Below are 24,361 nucleotides of genomic sequence, written 5' to 3' on the forward strand. Positions count from 1 at the left end.
TTTGTGCTAAAAACTTTTAATTCCATTTTCCTTGAATTTTTAAAGTATTTGTATGCTTCAAAACATTGGGTTATGCAAAATAGCATAATGTTCTCTGATAACTTAACTCAAAATACTTGGCACAGTACAGTAGTCTAGTGGCTAAAGTCCTTGCCTTGTACCTGCCAGGAATCCCATATGGGCACCAGTTCTAATCCCAGCAGCCTCACTTCCCATCTAGCTCCCTGCTTGTGGCCTGGAAAAGCAGACGAGGACGGCCCGGAGCCTTGAGTCCCAGTATCCACTTGGGAGACCGAGAAAAGGCTCCTGGCTTTGGATCAGCTCAGCTCAGCTCTGGCCACTGCAGCCACTTGGGGAGTGAACCAGTTGACGGAAGAGCTTCCTTTCTGTCTCTCCTCCTCTGTATACCTGACTTCCGAAGAAAAGTAAACAAATCTTTGAATAAAATTCAAAACACCAATAAAAGCTGTAAGACCAAAAATTAGTAACTAAATATTAAGTAGACAAAAAATACTGATGCCATAATATTGATCATCATTTATGTAAGCGGGCATGTTACGCAGACTGCTAATTTGAGCGTGGTCTGACCCCAGTGTGCATGACTGGTGCTGCGGGTAATGGCTGCACTCTTTAGTTTGGAGTGACAGTTGTTCCTCTGCTGCTTGCTTCCCAGAGCCTCCTCAATGAAGTCTCTTCCCAGTCAGTGTAGTCCGTATCTGGGCATCGCCCCAGGCATGTGTCTCCTGGAAACCCCATCCCCTCCCTGAGCCAGGACCTCCCACCAGCTCATTTACAGCCAGCAAGGCCAGGCCTGGGAATCCCTGGATCTCTGCCTGTGGAGGTGGAGGATGGTGACAGAGATGAGGGAGGGGTGAGGGAGTGAGATCCAGACAGCTCCCTAGGCAGAGGTCCTGGGCACCCTTGTCCCCATGGCAGCGCTGACTGCAGACACCAAGCCCTGCTGAGCCCAGCCACCATTGTGGGCAAGTCTCCCAAGAAGGAACAGGCCTTGCTGTCCCATGCTTCTCAACCCTGAGGGGCTGTGGGCACGTCCTACCAGGCCTGTCCTCAGTGGAAGGTGAGAAGCGGCCCTGGCCCCTGGCCCCTGAAGCTGGGAATAGGGGTTCTCTTCTTCATGTTGGTAGTGAGGATCCACCTCCCTCGTTGTAGGGTTAGACAGCATGAGCTGGATTTCATGAGAACAGAGCTGCGTGCTCATTTCCCCAGCCTCAGAATCCAGAAAAGCACTTTGGACATGAGTCTTGTGAATAGTCGTTTTGTTGGACGAGCGACATACATACGACCAATACATGGCAGCCAATACAAAACACCTAAGTAGGAAAACAGCAGTCCATGGTGTGGGAGATCACCCCTGAATCTCTACCTGCTCCGCCAATGCAGGAGGTCATGGGCACATGGCACAATGTGTCCCTGGGGGAACCCCCTGACAATGGTTTCGGCTAACCGAGACCTCAACCTGCCTGTTCACTGGTCATACAACCAAAAGTAGTTGGTTGCATCTCTATCTCTTCTCTATCCTTGTACAAGTTGTGCTGGAACTTCCTTGATAAACAACTCTGAGAAGTCTAATGTGACCCACAGCCTACCTGCCAGCCACATGTGGTAGATGTGACCTGAGGCATACCTGCCATGCTATGTTGTATATGACCCATGATTTACCTGCCTGTGACCTGAGGCATACCTGCCAACCATGCTTGTTTTGCATAATTGTACATGATTGGAGGGTCCAGAGAAACAGACATGCCTTCTAGCCAATTACAGTTTCATTGTTGGGGTGGGGGGACTGTTGGGAAATGCCCTTCTGCCGGCCCCTTTCCTAGTCTATAAAAGTCTGCGCTTGCATTACACAAATGGACATGCTCGAGCAGACCGTCTCTGGTGGTTCTTGCGACTGAAGAACACCGTCTCCTCACCCCTCGGTGGTGTTGGCAATCTGCTGGCAGGAGAACCCCTGAGACATTGTGTTGAGTGCTTTCCCATCTCCATCTACTTTGCCCTCTTTGCTCTCTCAGGAGCTGGGTGGGCCTCGATGGGTGATATGGACTGTCGTGGGCGTAGCCAGGCGTCAGATGTGGTCTTCTGTGTAGGGTGTAGGGTTTCAGGTACGTGAAGATCAGGCGGGGTAACTGAATCCTCCTACCCTCTCATCTGGTAGCTTACTAGGCTCCTTTTGTTAGCGTCTTGTACTACTCAGGATGCCAGTATTCAACGTGAATATTTCACTGTGGCATTCAAATTAACTTTTTAACAAGCTGGCTCAGGAAGTTAAATGCATTTGGAGGCCCAAACATGGGTTCTTCTATATTTGTAGGAAATTTCTAACAACCTCAGAGACTGTGGACCAAATTTTAATACAAATGTAAAAGAATTTTATTAATATTTGCCTAACTTAATTGGCTCCGGTGATATGTACAGTAACAGCAACAACCCCCCTCCTGGGAGCCTGGGGGCACCACGACCGAATGTCCATTCACTTGGAGCTCCTTTTGTCGTGGTGTCCTGAGCTGACAGTTCACACAATCTGGGCCTGCAGCTTTGCTCAGGGTTACAGCCCATCCCATGTCACCCTTGTACTCCTCTGCTAGGAACCCCATGTCTCCCCGACAGTTTCCTGAGTGCAGCCACCACCTCTTTGTTCCTCAGGCTGTAGATAAGGGGGTTCAGCAGCGGAGTGAGCACATTGCTGAACACGGAGAGCACCTGGTCCTGCTCTGGGCTGTGTGAGGACGTGAAGCTCATGTAGATGAAGATGTTGGGGCCGAAGAAGAGACTCACCACCGTGACGTGCGAGGAGCAGGTGGCCAGTGCCTTCCTCCTGCCCTTGACGGAGTTCATGCGGAGGACAGAGAGGAAGACGAGCATGTAGGAAGCTGTGATGAGCCCGAAGGGGACGACAAGCAGCACGATGCTCGTCACCACCACCACAGACTGATAGGTGGAGGTGTCCTCGCAGGACAGCTTGATCAGAACCGGCACCTCGCAGAAGAAGTGGGGGATCTCCCTGGACCCACAGATGGGGAAGTGCAGAGGGTACACGGTGTGGACCAAGGAGCTGGCAGAGCCCCCTGCCCAACACCCCACCACTGTGCGTAGGCAGAATGGGGGGCTCATGATGGAGGGGTAACGCAGTGGGTTGCACACGGCCACATAGCGGTCATAAGCCATAAGGGTCAGGATGAGGCACTCGGACATGCCTAGCATCAGGAAGAAGAAGCTCTGTGTCCCACAACCCACCCACGAGATGCTCCTCCTCCCCGTGAAGAAGTTGGTGGCCATCTTGGGGACGATGGTAGAGGTCAGCGTCAGGTCAATGAGCGAAAGCTGGCTGAGCAGGATGTACATGGGTGTGTGGAGACGGGAGTCCCCCAGGATGAGGACAATCAGGAGGGCGTTTCCCAGGAAGGCCAGGATATAGATGCAGATGACTGCGACGTTGAGTAACGCTGAATGCGGGGATCCAGGGAAGAGCCCGGCCAGGAGGAAGTCGGTTGCTGAGGTTGAGTTCCCACTCGCCATGCTGCTGCACAGGCCAACCAGATGCAGGAGGGCTGCCTACCGCCACTCTGACAGATCCTGTGTCAACTGACGGTTCAGAAAATTTCAGAACCTTCTTCCAATTCTGGAGTCTCAGCATTTGCCATCACTTCTGGGGGGATGCTGTACCATTTCTTCTGAAACAATTGCCAGAACTGTTAAATACAAACTATTGAAAACCACGGCCAAGTCCAATACTATTCAGCCTCTGATGAGCCAATCTTACTGTTGTTTTTGTTTCTTTTTCATTGGAGAATCCTGTAAAAACTATACACCCACTTTCTAGAAACACATGCTTAGGAGACTATGGGGCCCAGCATAGCAGCCTAGTGGCTAAAGTCCTCGCCTTATATGCACCAGGATCCCATATGGGCACCGATTTGTATTGTGCTGCTCCTCTTCCCACCCAGCTCCCTGCTTGTGGCCTGGGAAAGCAGTCGAGGACGGCCCAAAGTCTTGGGACCCTGCACTCGCGTGGGAGACCTGGAGGAAGCTCCTGGCTCCTGGCTCCTGGCTCTGGATTGGCTCAGCTCCAGCCGTTGCGGTCACTTGGGGAGTGAACCAGCGATGGAAGATCTTTCACTCTATCTCTTTCTCTCTGTATTTCTGCATTTCCAATAAAAATAAATAAATCTTTTTTTTAAAAAAAAGATACTATATATGGTTGCTGTTAGCCATAGGCCCTAACTATTAACTCTCATGTATGTTAGCAAAAAATAATAATAATAAAATAAGGGAAAATTCAACCATTCAATTTAGTTTTGTAAATTATAAACCAATTACTCAGTTATATTTCAGTGAAATAGCTTACTTGTTTACTTTATCCTTGTTGGCTCACTGTCTTCATGTCACAGAATACAAAAACTGCTAGACTTGTATAAATGCTGTACTTAAAACCATCAATAGCCTGTGTTGTTGGCCAAATAAAGACCTTGTATTTAGTTGAGAATTCTAGATCTCCAAAGACTTCAGTGTGGTGACTGGGTCTCCCCAGAGCCCCCCACAACACTGTGCCCACCATCTTTACTTCTGCTTCCAGTTTTGCCTGAGGGGTCCCTCATGGGTTGGCTGTCGGAGCCTCTTTAAGCTTGTTCATCCTGAGACTTGGAGAAAAGCTCTGCCTGCCTGCTCTCCCACAGCTCCACGAGCCTCACACGGGCCAGTATTTCCACCAGACTGACAGCAGAGTCAGGGCCTCCAATCCCACCCACCGCTTGTCTCGTTTTCAACAGCGAGGGTGCCCAGTGAGGGTGGTAGATGTAGGGCTCTGGTAAGGGACTACACCCCAAGGACTTGGGACAGGGCCCAGTGCTGCATGTCACAGTATCCGGTGCCCTCTCACTCCCCTGCGACCACTGGAAGAGCTTGGGGGTTAGGCTGATGTCTTACTGACCTGTAGCCCAATCGCATGGAATAAACACTCCAAAGGGTATGCACCCAGTGTTTATTCACCAGAAGTTGAGCAAATCTGTGGAGCCTGGCAGCCCATATTTGCAAGGAGGACACCTTGCAGGTGAGAGCCAAGATACTCCCTGGAAAATTGTCTCACCAGAGTAGGGACCCCTCCAGGCTGGGTGGGACAAGTGCTGCCTGGCAGAAGTTTCCAGATGTGCAGCGTCCCTGTAACAGTATTACTGCAGCAGCTCATGTGACAACACCCTGAAGGCAGCTAGAGACAGAATATGCAAAACAACACCACCCTCAGGTTTACTTGATCACTCTTTCCTGGGTGTTTATATTCAAATTCTTATTATCTGGGAACAGAAGATTAGTTAAGGAGAAAAACTATTGCTTTCATTTTTGCCATCAGTGTGATGAAATGTAAAATCCAGAGCTAATGACAGACTGCACTGCTGCTAAGGAGACCTGAACATGGACTTCCAGGGACTTCCTACTTCCATTACCTTGGGGTACTTGGGGAACCTCTGTAACCCACTGAGGTTCGCTCCACATTCGTTTACTTCTCCCAAGGGGCAACACTGAATGGGAACAGGTAGTTCTTCAGTCACCTCTGCGTTTGGATGTGGGAGAGTGAGTGCAGAGCGGAGAGCTCAGTGCCAAGCTCTGGGTCAAGTGGATTGGAGCCGTGTCTACCTTGGGGTGTAGCACCTCACGGAAGTGTGAGGAACCAAGGCAGCAATGAGCTGTGCCTTGTGCTCATGAACGTGGGGAAGTCACCTTGCATGTACACCTGGGAGCCCACATCACCTGCAGCCTGCCTCTCCCTCCTGTGAAATCTCCCGCGTAACTACCAAGTCTGCTGCTGAGGCTTCAACTGCCTGCTGGTGCCACACGTCAGCGCCTGTGCTGCTGTCACTGCAGAGCACAACCACCCCACTGGCCCCATGACAGGAGTTGCTGGTGCCTTAAACTGCCCTGTTTAGCACAGAGTCCACCTCTTCACCACACTGTCAAGGTCAGAATGCAACTGTCAAGGAGTTTAGAAACAGTCAGCTGTGAAGAACAGTGCAAACATCAACATCTAGAGCAGAGAAACAAGCCTTCACACATGGTTGGCCCACTCATGTTTTAACAACTGTACCTTTTACCTAATACTTAGTAAGCTCATTAACTAACAGCCACCTATCTGAAATGAACTGTGGGATAAATCTTTAGGAAGGAAAACTTTTGGGGACCACAGGAAGCCAGACTAAAAAGTATTCTTTGAATATAAATGTAAATGCCACAACAAAGCATTCTGAAGTATTTCAAATTGCTCCCACAAAATAAAGCATATTTCACCACTAAATTAAGTCAATTCCATAAATATCTTTGAGGACAATTCCAAACATACTCCGTAATTTACTTCATTGGGAAGAAGGCAAAGCTACTCAAAACGAAGAGCGTAATGCTTCGCACGTCAGCCCTGGGGTCTCATTACAGTCTCAGGTGGCCACTGCTTTCATCAAGCTGTGCTTTCCTTGTTTCAATGGATTGTTCTGGCTCGCTACTCGTCTGGACACGGGACGACGCCTTTTCAGTCAGACAAGAAGACTGACCACACCACAACCCCTACCTTACACTCTATACAAAAGTCAACTCAAAATAGATCAAGGGTCTAAATGTAACACCAGGAACTATGAAACTATTAGGGGAAAGCTCCAAGGCATTGGCACAGACGATGACTGTACGGTTAGGCACCGCCAATAAAGGCAAAGGTAGACAAATGGCACTGTATCAAACTAAGGAACTTCTGCGGAGTGAGGGGAGAATGCACAGAAAGGGACAACACATGTACAAACTGGGTCACTGGGTCAGTAACACTTACACAGATCCAAGACAGAAACACTGGTTCCAGACAGACTGGCCCTTGACCTCAGTTCTGAGACGGCTGTCAAATGCACATCTGAGATCATCACAAGTGGAAGTCTGATATTACATGAACAGACATCGGCCATGTAACTACAGAATGGCTGTTACCAGGCGGGGAGTGGGCTGTGCCCACTCCTGGTGGACAACTGCCCTCTGTGGCGACTGGCTCCATGTTGCTGTACCTCTGGTAGCTGCTGGTACAGGGCCTTCTGCAGTCAGATGCAGCTGCTCATCTCACAGTGCACAGGGCTGTGAATGCAGCTGACGGTACACACTTGGAGAATCATGCGATTCTGGACATGTGTACAATGATGGTGATGCCATAACACGAGGAAGGTAGAAAGCTGGTGTGTATTTCAGCTGAGCTCTGCCTGGAGGCTGTGTAATTTGTCACCAAATTCTAGGTCTGGAGACCTTCACAGAGAATGGCCCCGGGGAGCAGAGTCCCCAGACTTTAATTAACTTGGCTCTCAGACCAAAACAGTGAACCTCAGGAACTAGGGAACATGGTGTGCAACAGATGCCCAGGGTTCCCAGCTCCACAGTCCTGCTCCCAGACACTTTACTGAGAAGCCCCACGGTGTGGCCAGGCACTGTCAAGGTACATGACGGCCAGCCGCCATCAGGGCGCGTGACGGCCAGCCGCCATCAGGGCGTGTGACGGCCAGCCGCCATCAGGGCGCGTGACGGCCAGCCGCCATCAGGGCGTATGATGGCCATGGAGCTTTGGACATCAGGCAAGAAGGGTAGGTTTGTCAAGTCTTCACATGCACTCTCTCCCTCTCACTCAAGAGACTTCCCCGTATACATTACAAAGCATTTCTTTCTGAAGCAGCTTGACAATCACACAGCTTCATTTTGGTGTTGCTTATCTAAATACCATTAACTTTGGGGCCCTGCAGATCTAAATCCAAAGGCCCCCCCCCGGTAACCATGATTTGGACACATAACTTGACTCTCTGAGCTCCGCTGTGCTATCTGCAAAGGCGAGCACGGCAGAGTGTCTCACTGGGTGCGTCTTTAGCACATATCAGAGAAGCAGCAATGGTACAGGCCTCTCTGAAAGGTGCTGTGCCACTGAGAGGGTCCTGCATCTCAGACGCTCCCTCTGTCCACCCGCGGCTCCCCCCCAGCACACACATCAGCTAAAGACTCACAGGAGCAGTCCTGCTGCCCGCAAATGCCAAAGTAACCACCTGGACAATCACGAGCTTGCGTGAGCCCTCACTGAGTTCCTTCAGAAACAACAGTCATCATCTAAAAGTCACCAAAAGCAGGAACAATGACAACAGCTATCTTTTCCAACAACTGGAGAAAAACACCTCGTGAGCCCGTATGGCAGTATCTCCAGAGGGCTCATCAGGCACGGCGTTCTGAGAGTGGGAGGGAGCAGCAGGATCCTGTGGCCACACATGCTGCTGTTGAGGCACACACGTGTCATTCTGGGACACTTCCTGCGAGAACACACATGTCCCTTTGAACAAAATAGTCACTTCTACACATGCTCACATTTTCATGACAGAACGTAGCTTATTAAGTACAAAGACAACACAGATTTACTTTCTTGTTTTGTTTCAATTGAGTAATAATAATTTTATATATGTATTTCTGCTAATAGCTTTCTTCTATTTTTTAAGATTCTTTTCATTTGAAAGGCAGATTTTACAGAGTGAGAAGGAAAGACAGAAAGAGGTCTTCTATCCATTGGTTCATTCTCTAAACAGCTGTAATGGCCAGAGGTGAGCTGATCCAAAGCAGGAGTCAGGAGCTTCCTCTGGGCCTCCCACTTGGGTACAGGGTCCCAAGCATTTGGGCCGTCTTCCACTGTTTTCCCAGGCCATAAACAGGGAACTAGAATGGAAGTGGAGCTGGGACACAAACTGGTGCCAATATGGAAATGGTGGCACCACAGGGTAAAGGATTAGCTAGCTACACCACCATGCCAGCCCTTATAATTTTTTTTTTAAGATTTTATTATTATTGGAAAGCCAGATATACAGAGAGGAGGAGAGACAGAGAGGAAGATCTTCCGTCTGATGTTTCACTCCCCAAGTGAGCCGCAACGGGCCGGTACGCGCCAATCCAAAGCCGGGAACCAGGAACCTCCTCCAGTCTCCCACGTGGGTGCAGGGTCCCAAAGCTTTGGGCCGTCCTCAACTGCTCTCCCGGGCCACAAGCAGGAAGCTGCATGGGAAGTGGAGCTGCCGGGATTAGAACTGGCGCCCATATGGGATCCCAGGGCTTTCAAGGCGAGGACTTCAGCCACTAGGCCACGCCGCCGGGCCCAGCCCCTATAATTTTTAAAGCATTTGATTTTATGTCATTTGTATAAGAAGTTAGCAAAATAACATCAACTCCAGTATGCTGCCAGTCTGGTACAGCCCATGAATTAAGAAAATTAAGAAGCCAGCATTGTGGCATAATGGGTTAAACTGTTGTTTGTGTCCCAGCTGCTCCACTTCCAATCTAGCTCCCTGTCAGCGGCCTGGGAAAGCAGCAGTAGATGGTCTAAGTGCTTGGGCCTCGTTCGCTCACTTTCACTCTTGCTCTGTCCATGCTTCTCCTGCTTTCGGTAAATCTAAAAATAGAATATTCTATAGAATTCAGTGTCATGGCCCACCAGCAGAGTTTTCTAGAAATATTAGGCTCATTCAGGCACCCATGAGTTACAGCCACTTCCACCCCTGCAGAGCTGAGAGCTGGGACAAAGCCTGCCCTGCTCTTTACAAAGCAAGTCAGCCTGGCCTGTGTTCTCTCTCAGCTTTGAAAGCAGCACACAGGGGAGTCTCCTTTCCTTCACAGAAAAGACATCACTGCCTGCATGTTCACCACAGAGCAGACGACACGGTTCATAGAATTCTCTGCCATGACAGATGAGATCTTGTTTTTGTTTTGCTTTTAAAGATTTTTTTAATTGGAAAGGTAGATTTACAGAGAGAAGGAGGGAAAGAAAAAAAATATCTTCCATCTGCTGGTTCACTCCCAAGTAGCCACCTGGCTGGAGCTGAACTGATCTGAAGCCAGGAGCCAGGAGCTTTTTCCATTTCTCCCAAGTGGGTGCAGGGTCCCAAGGCTTTGGTCCATCCTCTACTGCTTTCCCAGGCCACAAACAAGGATCTGGATGGGAAGTGAAGCAGCCGGGACATGAACTGGCACTCACATGGGATCCTGGTGCTTGCAAGGCAGTGATTTACCACTGAGCCATCATGCCAGGGCTGACAATACTTTTTGGACGGACCCCTCTTGTTCATGATAAAGGGATGGTATTGTCTTGGATACAATCTCTTTCTTGGAAAATGTCAGTAAGGTCCTCTCTGTGCTGATGATCCAAAATCGTTCTTTCGCTACAAGAAATATGCACAACCTCTAGGATTGATACACCATCAACGTTTTGAAAGTCTTCTGTTTAATTTAGTCAACAAAGGTATCACAAGCTGTTCGCTACGATGCGGGATGCTCAGCCATAACTCAGAGATGTGGCAGGTTGGGTTCCAGACCATTGGAATAAAGTAAATATCACAACAAAGAGAATCACACTCTTCTCAGCTTCCTAGTCTACACGCAAACCACATTTACACAGAACTGCAGTCTGTTAAATATGTGGCAGCATTATATATATATGGCTATACTTGACAAGTTAATTATATGCTTTGATATAAGCATTAGGGGATATCTTGAATATTCCCAAGGGGGAGGGGAAGAGGAAGAGGGTGGGGAAGGAAGGCAGAAAAAAAATGAAAGAAGAGGGACGAAAGGAGAGCAGCCTACAGTACAGAATTCCATTCGGGTTGTGTAGCTATTCAACCCCCAAGAAGGAAGAACTCAATTCGGCCTGCCTTGAGTGGGACTGACCTGACTTGCTCCCTAAACACCACAGCACAGAAAAGGGAAGAATGCGACCTTCTGGTGGAGCATGAATGCTGCCTCAGACGAGTACCCACAGTTAACATCCTCGGCAGCAAGTCAGACGGGTAGCTCGTACCCTGAGAGCACACAGAAAGTCACCTTCCCTCCAGCATCTTCTGCCCCAACACTTACAACGTCAGTCTAAACATGTGGGGAAACACTAGACATGCAACAAGGGACAGTCTAGGAAACACTGGCCCAGTAGTCTTCCAAGTGGCCAAGGTTGGTAGCGAAACAGGTCTGAGAAGCTCACAGCCCAGAGCCTGAGCACACAAGGAGATGCAAGGTGGGCTTTAATGGACCCTGATCACAGAGGGACATGGGGACAGAGGGGACATCAGACAAGCTAGCAACGTGTGCCCTAGTGACAGGAAGTCTCTATAGTGCAGTGAGTGCTAACCCCACGGGAAACCAGGCAAGCACAGTGGGGAAATCACTGCATTCGTTGTAATTCCTCTATAAACCTCCAACATTTCTCACATTACAATTTTACTTAAAAATATCATTGGCCTTGCGAAGAATCAAGCTTAATGAGCCAATTCAGTTTGTTTTGAATTGAGCATCAATTTGGATCCATATTTTGAAGGAAAATATTCCATAGCAAAGGCAAACAGCATCAGGAGACCGGAGTCCTTGACTTTGTAGAGAAGGAAGGGATGAGGTGTGGGAAGGAGAAGGAATCTTCTGGCATAAGATACCTTCACACTGCCGCTCACTCCCCAGGGTCCCTGCTGAGTCTGACCTCACTAATGTGACCACCGCAAGATGTTGCCCATTCTAATACCTTCCCCTCATGTCATGTACTTGCTTTTTGGTTTTAAAAGTTTAAAGGAGAATAAATCTCGTGTATTTCATATACACATATTTAAAAGGGAAATGACACTTCCCATCCTAAACTCTAACATTGGTCCCACCCTCTCTCTCTTCCTTCATTTCTTACTTTTCTCTTAATTTTTACAATAATATGCTTTCAACTTACTTTATAATCACAAGCTTAATTCTTCACTAAATAAAGAATGCAACAGGTAGTAAGTTAAAAAAAACACTGTTCCTCAAGATTATAGGTAATAGCTATACACAATAATCAAATCTCAAAATGTCCATTTTAATCATATACCTTACTGTGTATTAATTACCACAAATCAGATACATAGTATATTTGACTTTTCAGAACTTCCTTATTTCACTGAGCATAGTGGTCTCCAGTTGCATTCATTTTGTTTCAAAAGACAGGACCCATCTTTTTTATGGCCGGGTAGTAGTCCTCGGCATACCCCCCTTCCTGGACATTTACATTTGTTCTACATCTTGACTATTGTGAATTGAGCTACAGTAAACATGGGGATACAGACAAGTCATTCATATGATGATTTTCTTTGAGTAAATTCTCAGGGGTTGGACGGCTGGGCCATACATGGTAGACCTACTTTCAGATTTCTGAGGATTCTCCATGCACTCTTCTATTAATGGTTGTACCAGCTTACAAAAGGCAGTATTAGGAGAAAAGTTCATCTCAATCAATGCTTATGTTAAGAAACTAGAAAAGCATCAAGTAAATCAGCTAACCTTAGAGTTAAGGAACTAGAAAAACAACAGCAAAGCAATCCTAAGATTAGTAGGAAAAAAGAAATAATCCAAATAAGAGAGGAAATAAACCAAATAGAGACAAAGAGAACTGCACATAGATTAGTGAATCAAAGAGCTGGCTCTTTGAGAAAATCAACAAAATAGACTCCCTACTATTCCCAACTAGTTAAAAAAGGAGGGAGAAGATACACATTAATAACATCAGAAATGAGAAAGGAAACATAACAACAGATACCTCAGATGTACAGAGAGTTATTAAGAACTATTATAAGCAACTATATGAGAACATATTAGAAGACCTAGAAGAGACAGATAGATTTTTGGACACATACAATCCACCAAATTTAAATAAAAAAGCAATTAACAATCTAAATAGACCTATAACATGGACTGAGATTGAATTGGTAATTAAAGCCCTCTCAACCAAGAAAAATCCTGGACCAGATGGCTTCACTGCTGTATTCTACCAAGTTTCAAAAGGAACTTACCCCAATCCTCCACAAGCCTTTCCAAACAACAGAAAGAGAGGCAATCCTTCCAAACTCTTTCTATGAAGCTTATATCGCCTTAATACCAAAGCCAGAGAGAGAAGCGACAGAAAAAGAATTACAGACCGGTATCCATGATGCACACAGATGCAAAGATCCTCAACAAGATACTAGCCAACAGGATCCAACAGCACATCAGGCAGATCATTCACCTGGACCAGGTGGGATTCATCCCAGGCATGCAGGGATGGTTCAACATTCTCAAATCAACAAATGTGATATATCACATGAATAAATTGAAAAATAAAAACCATATGATCATCTCAATAGATGCAGAGAAAGCATTTGATAAAATCCAACATGACTTCATGCTAAAAACCCGAAGCAAGACAGTCATAGAAGGAACATTCTACAAAGTAATTTACAAAAACCCAATGCCAGAATCATACTAAATGGGAAAAGATTGGAAGCCTTTCCAGTAAAATTTGAAACTAGACAGGGATTTCCACTGTCACCACTACTCTTCCATATAGTATTGGAAGTCCATGCTGGAGCTATTAGGTAAGAAAAAAGAATTAAAGGAATCTAAATTGGAAACGAGGAACTGAAATTATCTCTATTTGCAGATGATATGAGTCTCTACATAGGAGAACTAAAAAACTCAGCCGAGAGACTACTGGAACTCCTAAGAGATTTTGGTAGGGTAGCAGGATACAAAATTAATGAACACAAATAGATGGCACTAGTGTACGCAAAACAATCCCATGGCTGAGAAAAAAAATGTAAGTACAGTACTCTTTAAAATAGCAGAGAGGAATTTTAAATACCTAAGAGTTGAGCTAACTAAATATGTGGAAGATCCCAATGAAGAAAACTATAAAATATTTTAAAAGGAAATAGAAGACATTGAAAAATGGAGAAACTTACCATGTTCATGAATTGGTAGGATCAACATCATCAAAATGCCCATATTACTAAATATATACAGATTTAATGTAATCCCAATCAAAATCCCAACAACATTCTTCACAGAAATAGAAAATACAAAATAGAAGATACAAAAATTCATCTGGAAACACAAGAGACTACGAATAGCCAAAGCTATCCTGAAGAATAAAAATCAAGTTTGCAGAATCACAATTCCAGACCTCAAGACATATTACAGAGCAGTGGTCATCGAAACAGTCTGGTAACTGGTATAGAAACAGAAGATCAATGAAACAGAATAGAAACACCAGAAGGGAGTCCACATATGTACAGTCAACTAATCTTTGACAAGAAAACTGAAAATAATGCAGCAAAAAAGCCTGGTCTATTCAACAAACGCTATTGGGACAACTGAATAGCAGCCTGCAGAATTAAGAAGCAAGACCTCCACCTGTCACCTTATGCACAAATCAGCTCTAAATGGATCAGGGACCTAAATCTGCACCCAGAAACCAACAAACGGTAGAGAAAAACACAGGAACCACTCTCCAAGATATAGGCATTGGTAAATACTTCTCAGAGGGCCCAGCACAGTAGCCTATTGGCTAGGTCCTCGCCTTACAAGCATCAGGATCCCATGTAAGCCCGGGTTCGCATCCTAGCTTCTCCACTTCCTATCCAGCTCCGTGCTTATGGCCTGGGAAAGCAGCCCAAAGCCTTGGGACCCTGCACCTGTATGGGGGACCTGGAGGAAGCTCCTGACTCCTAGCTTCAAATCAACTCAGCTCCGGCTGTTGTGGCCACTTGGGGAGTGAATCAGCATATGAAAGATCTTTCTGTCCCTCCTCCTCTCTGTATATCTGACTTTCCAACAAAAATAAATAAATATTTTTTAAATGGCTATTTAAAACAAAACAACAAAACAATGTTTAAAAAAAAAGAAAAAAAAACTTTAGAAAAGTCACCAAAAGTACTGGCAATCAAAGCCAAAATAAACAAATGGGACTACATCAAACTAAGAAGCTTCTGATCAGCAAAGTGAAGGAAAAACCAGCAGAACTGGAGAAAAGCTTTGCACACTACACAACACATAGGGGACTAACACTTGCAGTTTACAAAGCACTTCAGAGCCCTACAGACCTCAGTATCCTCCAAGGGTTAACGAATGGTAATTCCTACTAATCCATCAAGAACGGAACCAGTTGTTCTAAACCCAGGGAACTGCTCTCCGATCACTTGTCCATTCTGCCTCCAAAATCCATCTCTTCTTTCATCCACTGCTACAGCAAGACCCGCATCACTCAGCACTGCTACAGCATGATACACACACCTTCAACATCACACCCTCATTCTCTGCCACAAAAGGAATCCACACACATCATCACCCCAGCGCTCAAGTTGCCACATCAGTCTATGTACACACTTCCATGTCATCCTACAACTTAGCTGCTGTTACAACGGCAACTGCACATAAATACATCATCACTCCACCTCCCCATTGCTATGGCAGCGTCTATGCCACATCATCATCAACCCACCAACACCGCTCCAACAGCATCTACACACACATCCACGACTGCAGCAGCGTCTCCATCAGCACATCACACAGGCCATGTGATCTCCGCCATAGAAGGACCCACACACATCAACAGCATCACGCCATGAAGCTGCTACAGTCTTGGGGGTCTCTCTAGTGGGGACTGGGACTCGAGGTGTGATGTCTCTGCTGAGAACTTTGGTACACAGGGGATGCAAAGGTGAGATGAACTGAAATTTTCTGGGGAAATTTATACCAGTTTTTTGCAAAGCAAGCAGGCTGGTAAAGGTTACAAGTTAACTGAACAATAGCACACAAACCGCTTCTACAAGGGTTTAGGAGAACCATCACCAGTCTCCAAGCCACCATACGAGTAAACATGAGTCACAGGAATCAACACTGGTAAACAAGCAGATCTAACCAGAAAAGGAATCTAACAGAACTTTGTACTCAGACACGTTCAAGCACAATCACTAAAGGAAGAGGGAGCTGATGAAGATGCCTCGCACCTCCCCAGGCACACTAACCAGCAAGGCTCACCCGCAAGCCCAGCAGGGAGTCTGCTCCCTGCAGTATTCTCAGTCTGCCAAGAATGTCTGAGATCCGGAGTCCTCAGGCATCGTGGTCTGGTTTTCGGGGCACTGTCCTTCAACACTACAGCAGCATGTCCACAAATGTCCACAACATTACACCACACATCCGAAGACACAGCCACATCTATCCACACACACACACACACACCTCTACCAAGTCACCACTCATCACTGCTCTGGTGGCACCTACACACCCCCACCGCACACCAGACACACACACACATCGCACCACTCACACTGTGCTATAGTAGAATCTACACTCACACCTCCACCAAGACACCACACATCACTGCTCTGGTGACACCTACACACCTCTGCGTCCTCCCACCACTCATCCTCTTCCACAGCAGCACCTTCTCACACACCGGTCACTGCACAACGCATCTGCCTTTAGGGTAACACACACACACACACACACACACACACACACACACACATCACTACACTCCTTATCTCCTATATCATAGGGTGGTATTTTTTAAATCCTGCATTACAGCATGTTTTAGTGAGTTAAGGTGTTCATTTAATTGGAAGATATTTGCAACATAGATACTGTCGATTTTGCTGACAACTATGTTACTAACATTAAATAGACACTTGATAAGCATAGCTATCTACCATGAAAGAGAGACAAAAAGAGGATAGAACACAACTCTGGGTTTCCTTAGCCACTGCCAACCTGAAGAGTGGGAACAAATCAGCAACAGTACACATGGGTGTGAGAAGCAGAGAGACACACAGAGAAGGAGGTAATAACTGAGAAAACCCTCGGTATTTCTGTGTAAATCACAAATAAGGCTGCAAGACTTTGCTCTGGCCTTGAAATAAGGGAAGAATTAATCTAAGAAAAGAAAAGAAAATTCATAATTTAGAGAGGAGTTAGTGGTCCAGGGAATACAAGCAAGACACTAGAAAGAAAACGTTAGGAACTTGTTGGTTGAGATCAGGGATTTCAAAAAAGGAACGCAAAGTCTAATTGGGCCCTTGGAAAATGATAGCAGTATTGACCAAAAATTAACCAAAAGCAAACCTTGGGGAATGTGGCTGGTGGCTGCTTTGAAAAGCCCTAATTACGTCCCAGAGAGAGGATCCCTCCAGGACAAGGAACCACCAGCCGTAATGAGGAGCTGCAGGGTTGAGCTGGGAGCTGGCTGACCAGCCACCTCCCCAGCCATGGTGCTCAGGGGCCTGGGGCTTTGGGATCCCTCAAGGGCTTCTGCACTGTCCGTCTCCCCCGTGATAGTTCAATTTCTCCCCGTTACAAGCAGACACGGGCAAAGGGAACTCTGAAGACTCTGCACTTTCACACACAAAACGGTAAGCGTTTAGAGAGGGGAGGCCCCAAGGTTTCTGGTTTGTGAACACGCATGTCCTATGCTGTTCATCAGTTGTCAGTAGCTGACAGCAGGTTCGGTCTTGGTAAAGGTAGCTGCCCAGGAGCAGGGCTGCTATTATCTGGGTCATCAGGCCAAGCTGTGTGTCACTGCTAATAAACAGCACTGCAAAGTGCTCGGAAGCCACAGGGCAAAGTAACCACTGCCTTTAGTTAAAATAGAACTCTTTAGTTAAAATAGAAAGTCTCGTTCCAACCAAACACTACCCTCAGTCTGAAGGACTAAAGTTTACTGAATTGATCTCAGTGTTGTGGATTTCACTTTAAGGAGTGTCTGTTGGCCAGGCAGCCCTGCAGCCCTGAAAGGAGGGGCGGACACGGCCTGCAGACTTTCTTCCAGCACATGTGCCTGGCCGTGCAGAGGATGAGAGGCGAACACCTACAACTGCAAGTGAGGATGAAACTCAGCTTCCCACACAGCCCATGACAGTTTCTAACATGAGAACTGGGCCAAGTCTCAGGCTACCAACAGGTCATGGGCAGCGGCGCCCGAACTGGCAGGGAGGTCTGGCTGGGAAGCCATGTGAGGATGCAGTTAGTTAGACCATGGGTCTGGGTCCCTCCCAGGAAGACCTGACCATTCTCAAATCCCAGGGCCTCACCAGTGAACAACTCCAGGTCCGGCACAAACCGTTCACTGGCCATACCATCTCTCTCTACCAAGCAGAAGAGAGTAAGATGAATGCTGAAAAACCAGGTCATGAGAATTGAGTTTCTAACGTGGATACACAATTACACATATCTGTGTGCTAAATACGTATATTTTATATATTAAAAGGCATATTATGGGGCCCAGTACAATAATTCAATGCAGATATCCATAATGCAATGATGAAATCCAGGTAACTGCTGCGTGCTGTGATGGGGCACTCAAGACTCCTCTCTTCAAACTGCTTGACAATAAACAGTCAATGAATAACTACAGTCTCCCTGCTGGGTTCTGTAGAGGTGTACAACCCTAGAACTCATTTCTCCCATAATGTGGTCACATTGCACCCTGACCAGCCTCTCCCTAAGCCTTCTGCTCCCCTGTCCTTCCCAAACCATGGTTCCATTCTTTGCTTCTGTGACATCACTTTTTTTAAATTCAAACTCCTCCAAACTCATCAAGTGTCTCAAGTACCCATAAACACACAGACTGTGGACCATGATTAGTATGATCCCTCAACTTGACAGTGATGACCTCAGAACGCTCACGTGAAAGCCGGCTCTTTGGGTGGGAGACTGGCAGATACCCAGCAGTGCCAGACAGCAGGAGTCTGATGGAGATTCATGGAAACTTACTGAGTCTCTGTGGCTATGCAGGGACAGCAGATCCTGGATTCTGATAGTTTTCACGAGCAGATTAAATCATGTGTGTGGGAGGAAACCAAACAGCACCAGAAAAGTGCCAGGAACCCACTGGAGCTCCACTTTCACTCATCGGAGAGGGTAGGGGAGTCAGTGGAAGCTTTTAGCACTTTTATGAGAACAGGATCTGGGCCTTCTTTGAATGATGCTGCCTGGGCACCAGCCTGACAATGATGCTGCCCAGACACCAGCCTGGCATGCAGTCCAATTATTTAGAAAGTCTCTTTGCAATGATTTCATGAAGATGTGAGTGCACAGATTGCCAAGGAGATAATGGAAGAGTCAACTGGAGTGTTTTATTCCACTATTGGTTTTACGAGGTTGCTTTAAAATTATGTTTGGTGATTAATTTGATCAGTTTTACAAAACTGACAGAACATATTTCTTCCTCTTTAATTTGTCCTAAGGAGTTGAGCCAATGTTTTAAACATCCTAGGTTAATATTACTTCACATTAATCTTATAGTAATACTGTTTATAAACATACATTGTTAAAATAAATTTGTTTTTCTTCTTTAGAATTTGGCGGACTATATTTATGGTCACGTTTGGTTTCCAGCTGTCCTTCTACCATGTATCTTGGGTGTTTGTGATGAAGTCGTAGGAGTCCCAGGGAAGGACAGGGCTGTGTTCTCCTCTGTTAAGCACAGGTGGGGTCTTGGGGGACTGGCTTCACTCACTGAGCACAGCAGTTTCCAGCTATGCCCATTTTGTTTCAAAAAGCAGGAGCGTATTCTTTCCTTGGTTGGGTAGTATTCCATGGTGTATACACACCACACCACACCTTACCTGGTCATCAGTTGGCGGACATCTATTTTGCATAAACTAGTCACACTTTGAGTCAATTTTAAGCAAACTTTTTGAAGTACTCTTGGAGGATGAATGAATTCCTGGATATCAAAATGGACCGATTAGGTTAAAAACCTTAGATAGCCTTGTTTGGCACAGACATGGTGACTAGTCTTCCCCACAATGAAGACATTTCTAGTACAGCAGCACAATTATAGAAATCCTCTGTAAGTTACGTTGGCAGTGTTCGTAATCGTTCCTTAAACCTTGTACTAACAGAGTCGCAGAACGCTTTTGCAGAGCAATGGGAAACTACTGGGATGTGCCCTAACAGGTACATCCAGATTTCTAACGGAAATAACAAATGGCCAAGAAAATCAGAAAAAAATGCTCAGGACTGACTCAAGCAGCCACACAGGAATACACTTCATTCAGTCACAATATTGGTCTTTAACAAACTTAAAAAAAAACTAATGCTTCACACTGACATTTTTTAATAGACCCTCCATTTCAGTGGTGACTACAGAGAGCCATGGGCAGCATGAACCAGACAGCAGCCACTGATTTCGTCCTACTGGGTTTCTTCCCGGAGCTCAGGCACATCACGGCCGTGGTCACCCTCATCCTCCTGGTCTACATGGCTGCCCTCACAGGCAACATCCTCCTCATCCTGCTCATCTGGCTGGACGCCCAGCTGCACACACCCATGTACTTCCTGCTCAGCCAGCTGTCCCTCATGGACCTGTCCTTGACATCCAGCATCGTCCCCAAGATGGCCACCAACTTCTTCTCAGGCCGGCGGGACATCTCGTTTGTGGCCTGTGGGACCCAGATCTTCTTCTCCCTGACCGTGGCCATCGCAGAATGCATCCTCATCACTCTCATGTGCTTTGACCGCTATGTGGCCATCTGTGAGCCCCTCCGGTACCCCACCATCATCAGTCCCAGGGTTTGCTTGCAGATGGCTGCTGTGTCATGGACTGGGGGGGCACTCACTTCGCTGGGCCACACGGCTTTCACCCTACACTTCCACATCTGCAGCCCCAGGGAGATCCCCCACTTCTTCTGTGAGGTCATGGCTGTACTCAGAATTGTCTGTGAGGACATCTCGGTCTATGAGAAGGCGGTGGTGGTAACCAGCATCCTCGTTCTCCTGCTGCCCCTGCTTCTCATCCTGTCCTCCTATGTTCTCATCTTCCTGGCTGTCCTAAAGATGAACTCCCCTGAAGGCAGGAGCAAAGCTCTGGCTACCTGCTCCTCCCACCTCTGTGTGGTGAGTCTCTATTTTGGTCCAGGAATGTTCATCTACATGAGGCCCGGCTCTGCCAAGACCCCAAAGCTGAATCAGGGACTCTTTCTGTTTGGAACAGTCCTGACTCCTCTCCTGAACCCCCTTGCCTACAGTTTCAGGAACAAGGATGTTTTTGCTGCATTAAAAAAGTTGATGGGGAAGTGTGTGTGCTACACTAAGAGCTGAAAGTCCACTGTCTGCTAAAGGAAAACACACACAGCAGCAAACACTTCTCAGTTAAACAAGAACATCTGCGAGGCCCTGGAACTGTCAACTTTACCGGGCTGCACCTTCTTCTGTTCACTTGCAGAAAATCTGTGTAAACTCATGTCTCCCTCCACACTGGGATTACTGTCCAGCTGTCTTAAGTGGTGAGGAACAGGGACTTGCCTGGTAGTCCTCCCAGTTGTTCCCATGTCATGGCCACATGTTCTTCAACACTTGGCCGACACATGTTGCCCTCATGAGGAAGACGCCAGGCAGTGCCTGCACCCTCAGAGCTCAGCACGCTGGCCAGGGCCCAGATGATGCCATGGAGCACGCCCAGACTCCCAGAACAGCAATACTGTGAGCAACCTAACCCCCCACCCCGGAGGACTGCTCCCTTCTCTGGACCTTCAGTCTGTGTCTGTTTCCAAACAGTGGCCTACTGACCAAGGACTTCTTCAGACTAGCTTAGCAAAACAATTATCAGTCATGAAGCTTCCTGGTCCCTCTCAAATGTTTCAAATGCTCTTCGCTCAGCTGCACAGTTACTTGTGGTCCAAACAGTGGCTCTCCCCTCAGCTGCTCAATTGTGGTTTTGGCTGAAACCCCAGTTCCATGTTAGTCTGCGTTCTACAGAATTAGGATCTGTGATTGGGGTGCAGGAACCTCACAGGAACATTTCAGGGCTTTCACATAAATCAACGAATGGGAGCCACTGATAGTCTGTTGACCAAGGACTTCTTGGGACTAGTTTAGCAACATAAAATCAGTCATGAAGCGTCCTGGTCCCTCTCAAATGTCACTGCAGAATGGGCTAGAGGAGTTAACAAGTGTTGGCTGTTTTCAAAAACGGTGCAAAATAAACTTTTCTCTACATTTGTGACAGTTTGAGCACATGAAATGCAGTAGGTATGGTCGTAAAAAAGGAAAAAAACCTCAAGATTTATTTAAAATATGAATTATTTAAAGATTTGTAACAGCATGTAATTTTAAAGCAGAATGTATTTCATACGGTTCAAAAATGTTGATACGTTCTGTATATGTTGAAGAAATTAAATATTATAAAAAGATAGAAGGAATATTTAGACAAGTTGCCTGTGGTTTTCACGAGTGAATGAAGCAACAGAAAGAAAACTATATCTTTGGTGAATACAAAATATTTAAAAAGAATATTTGACTTTTAATATCTTCCCTTCTAATATATCAGTCACTCACTTGGAGATTTTATTATGGAAATGCAAAAATTTGGTTTTAGGAGTTAAAAACATACTCTAATTGGGAAATAAAATGCATATGCATCTATAACATACAACATTTTTTGAAATATATGTAATTTTAGAACAGCTACATCAAGACAGTTGACATACATTTTCTCATATCAATTATTTTTCTAGTAATTTTCTAGAATACAACGTGTTCACTAACTGTAGTCATCACAATGCATAACAGATACCTCAAAGTGATTTCTCCTAGTTAATGGACATTTCCTACCCCTTGTCTAACATTCCCTAACTTCCTATTGCCTCGGGCTGCCACCACTCTCCCTCTGCTTCTACGAGTTCAATTTCTTTTGGTTCCACAGATGTCTGAGACCACGTGGTGTTTGCATCTGTGTGAACTGGCTTGTGTCACTTGACACAATCTACATTCATCTATGCTGTCACATGCAGTAGGTCTTTTTTCCTTGGTAGGTCTGTATCATTTTTCACTCTGTGTGTGTCCTTTTCATTAAAAGCATATGAATTTCATATATATATATATATAAAAAAATTTTCTTTGCCCATTCATTTATTGATGACTAATAATGGATAATTCTATATCTCGACTGCAGTGAACAAAGCTGGATTGAATATGGGCGTGTAGACACCACTTTAACATACTGATCCCATGCCCCTCTGACATATGCCCACAGTGGAACTGCTGGGTCACAGGCCAGTTCTGCTTTCTAATGACTTGAGGAACCTCCAAACCATTTCCCACAAGGGCTTTACCAATTCACACTCTATTAACAGTGAGCAAAGTTCCTTTTTCTACATCCTGTCCAACACTTCTTAAATTTCACCTTTTAAAAATGATAGGTGCAAGAATTAGCAGCATCAAAGATGAAAAAGGCAACATAACAACAGACACTACTACCATTAAGGAAATAATTAGAAATTATTACAAAGAACTATACGCCAACAAATCCGATAACCACTTGGAAATGGAAAGATTCCTAGACTCCCACCACTTACCAAAACTCACCCCAGAAGCAACAGAAGACCTGAATAAACCCATTACCGAATCAGAGATAGAATCAGTGATTAAAGAGCTCCCAACAAAGAAAAGCCCAGGCCCAGATGGTTTTACCGCAGAATTCTACAAAACATTCCAACCAGAGCTAACCCCAATCCTTTACAAGCTCTTCAAAACAATAGAAAAGGAAGCAACTCTTCCAAACTCATTCTATGAAGCCAATATCACCTTAATCCCCAAACCGAATAGAGAATTAACAGAGAAGGAAAACTACAGACCGATCTCCCTGATGAACGTTGACGCTAAGATTCTCAACAAAATCCTAGCCAATAGAATACAAAAAAACGATAGGGCCCGGCGCCGTGGTCTAGCAGCTAAAAGTCCTCGCCTTGAACCCGCCAGGATCCCATATGGGCGCCAGTTCTAATCCCGGCAGCTCCACTTCCCATCCAGCTTCCTGCTTGTGGCCTGGGAAAGCAGTCGAGGACAGCCCAAAGCCTTGGGACCCTGCACCCTCGTGGGAGACCCGGAAGAGGTTCCAGGTTCCCGGCTTTGGATCAGCGCGCACCGGCCCGTTGCGGCTCACTTGGGGAGTGAATTATCGGACGGAAGATCTTCCTCTCTGTCTCTCCTCCTCTCTGTATATCTGACTTAGTAATAAAAATAAATTAAAAAAAAACAATAGATATAAGATAATACCACATCATGGATTCAATGTTTGCTTCTATGACAACTAACGACCTTGGGTACTTTCTATGTCCTTGGTCATTTGTCCATCTTTTGAGAAATGTCCATACAGAACCATTATTTTTTTGCTAAGCCTTGAGTGATCTGAATTCCTACATGTTTTGGTTGTTGATTCCACATTAGTTGTGTGGCTACAAATATTTTCTCTCATTCTCTAGCTTGTCTCTTCACCCATAGGTGGTTAGTACTGAGTGTCACATTTATAGATCTTTGCACACTGAACCCATGCTACCACAGTGAATCTCATTTGATCATGCTGAATGATCCCTCTCATGTTCTGCTGAATTTGATAGGCTAAGATTTCATTAAAGATATTTGTAAAATATTGGCCTGCGGCTTCTTTCCTTTTTTCTTGGTCGAGGCAATGTTACCCTTATGAAACAAGTATGAAAGTGTCCTTCATTTTTGGGGAAGATGTTGCATGAATTAGTATTAACTTCTCTTT

General features: G+C 45.9%; 3 protein-coding genes across 3 annotated transcripts in view; 1 reads left to right on the forward strand and 2 right to left on the reverse strand.

Annotated features, from left to right (window-relative positions):
- Window positions 1-24,361, reverse strand: part of CAMK4 (calcium/calmodulin dependent protein kinase IV) — a 193,702-nt gene that overhangs the window by 137,918 nt on the left and 31,423 nt on the right. The gene's annotated exons all lie outside the window — the stretch shown is intronic.
- Window positions 2,584-3,537, reverse strand: LOC101524634 (olfactory receptor 2M3-like). Its single transcript, XM_004586577.2, has one exon. The coding sequence runs from the start codon at window positions 3,535-3,537 to the stop codon at window positions 2,584-2,586; it is 954 nt and encodes a 317-aa protein (XP_004586634.2).
- On the forward strand, window positions 19,733-21,045 carry LOC101524407 (olfactory receptor 2L2-like). The gene has a single exon (XM_004586576.4). The coding sequence runs from the start codon at window positions 19,969-19,971 to the stop codon at window positions 20,911-20,913; it is 945 nt and encodes a 314-aa protein (XP_004586633.4). The 5' UTR covers window positions 19,733-19,968; the 3' UTR covers window positions 20,914-21,045.

Source organism: Ochotona princeps, chromosome 19 (genome assembly GCF_030435755.1).
Source record: "Ochotona princeps isolate mOchPri1 chromosome 19, mOchPri1.hap1, whole genome shotgun sequence".
Lineage (NCBI taxonomy): Eukaryota > Metazoa > Chordata > Mammalia > Lagomorpha > Ochotonidae > Ochotona > Ochotona princeps.

Coding starts and splice junctions, on each gene's coding strand:
- LOC101524634 (XM_004586577.2), bottom strand. CDS start 3,537: ATGGCGAGTGGGAACTCAACCTCAGCAACCGACTTCCTCCTGGCCGGG.
- LOC101524407 (XM_004586576.4), top strand. CDS start 19,969: ATGGGCAGCATGAACCAGACAGCAGCCACTGATTTCGTCCTACTGGGT.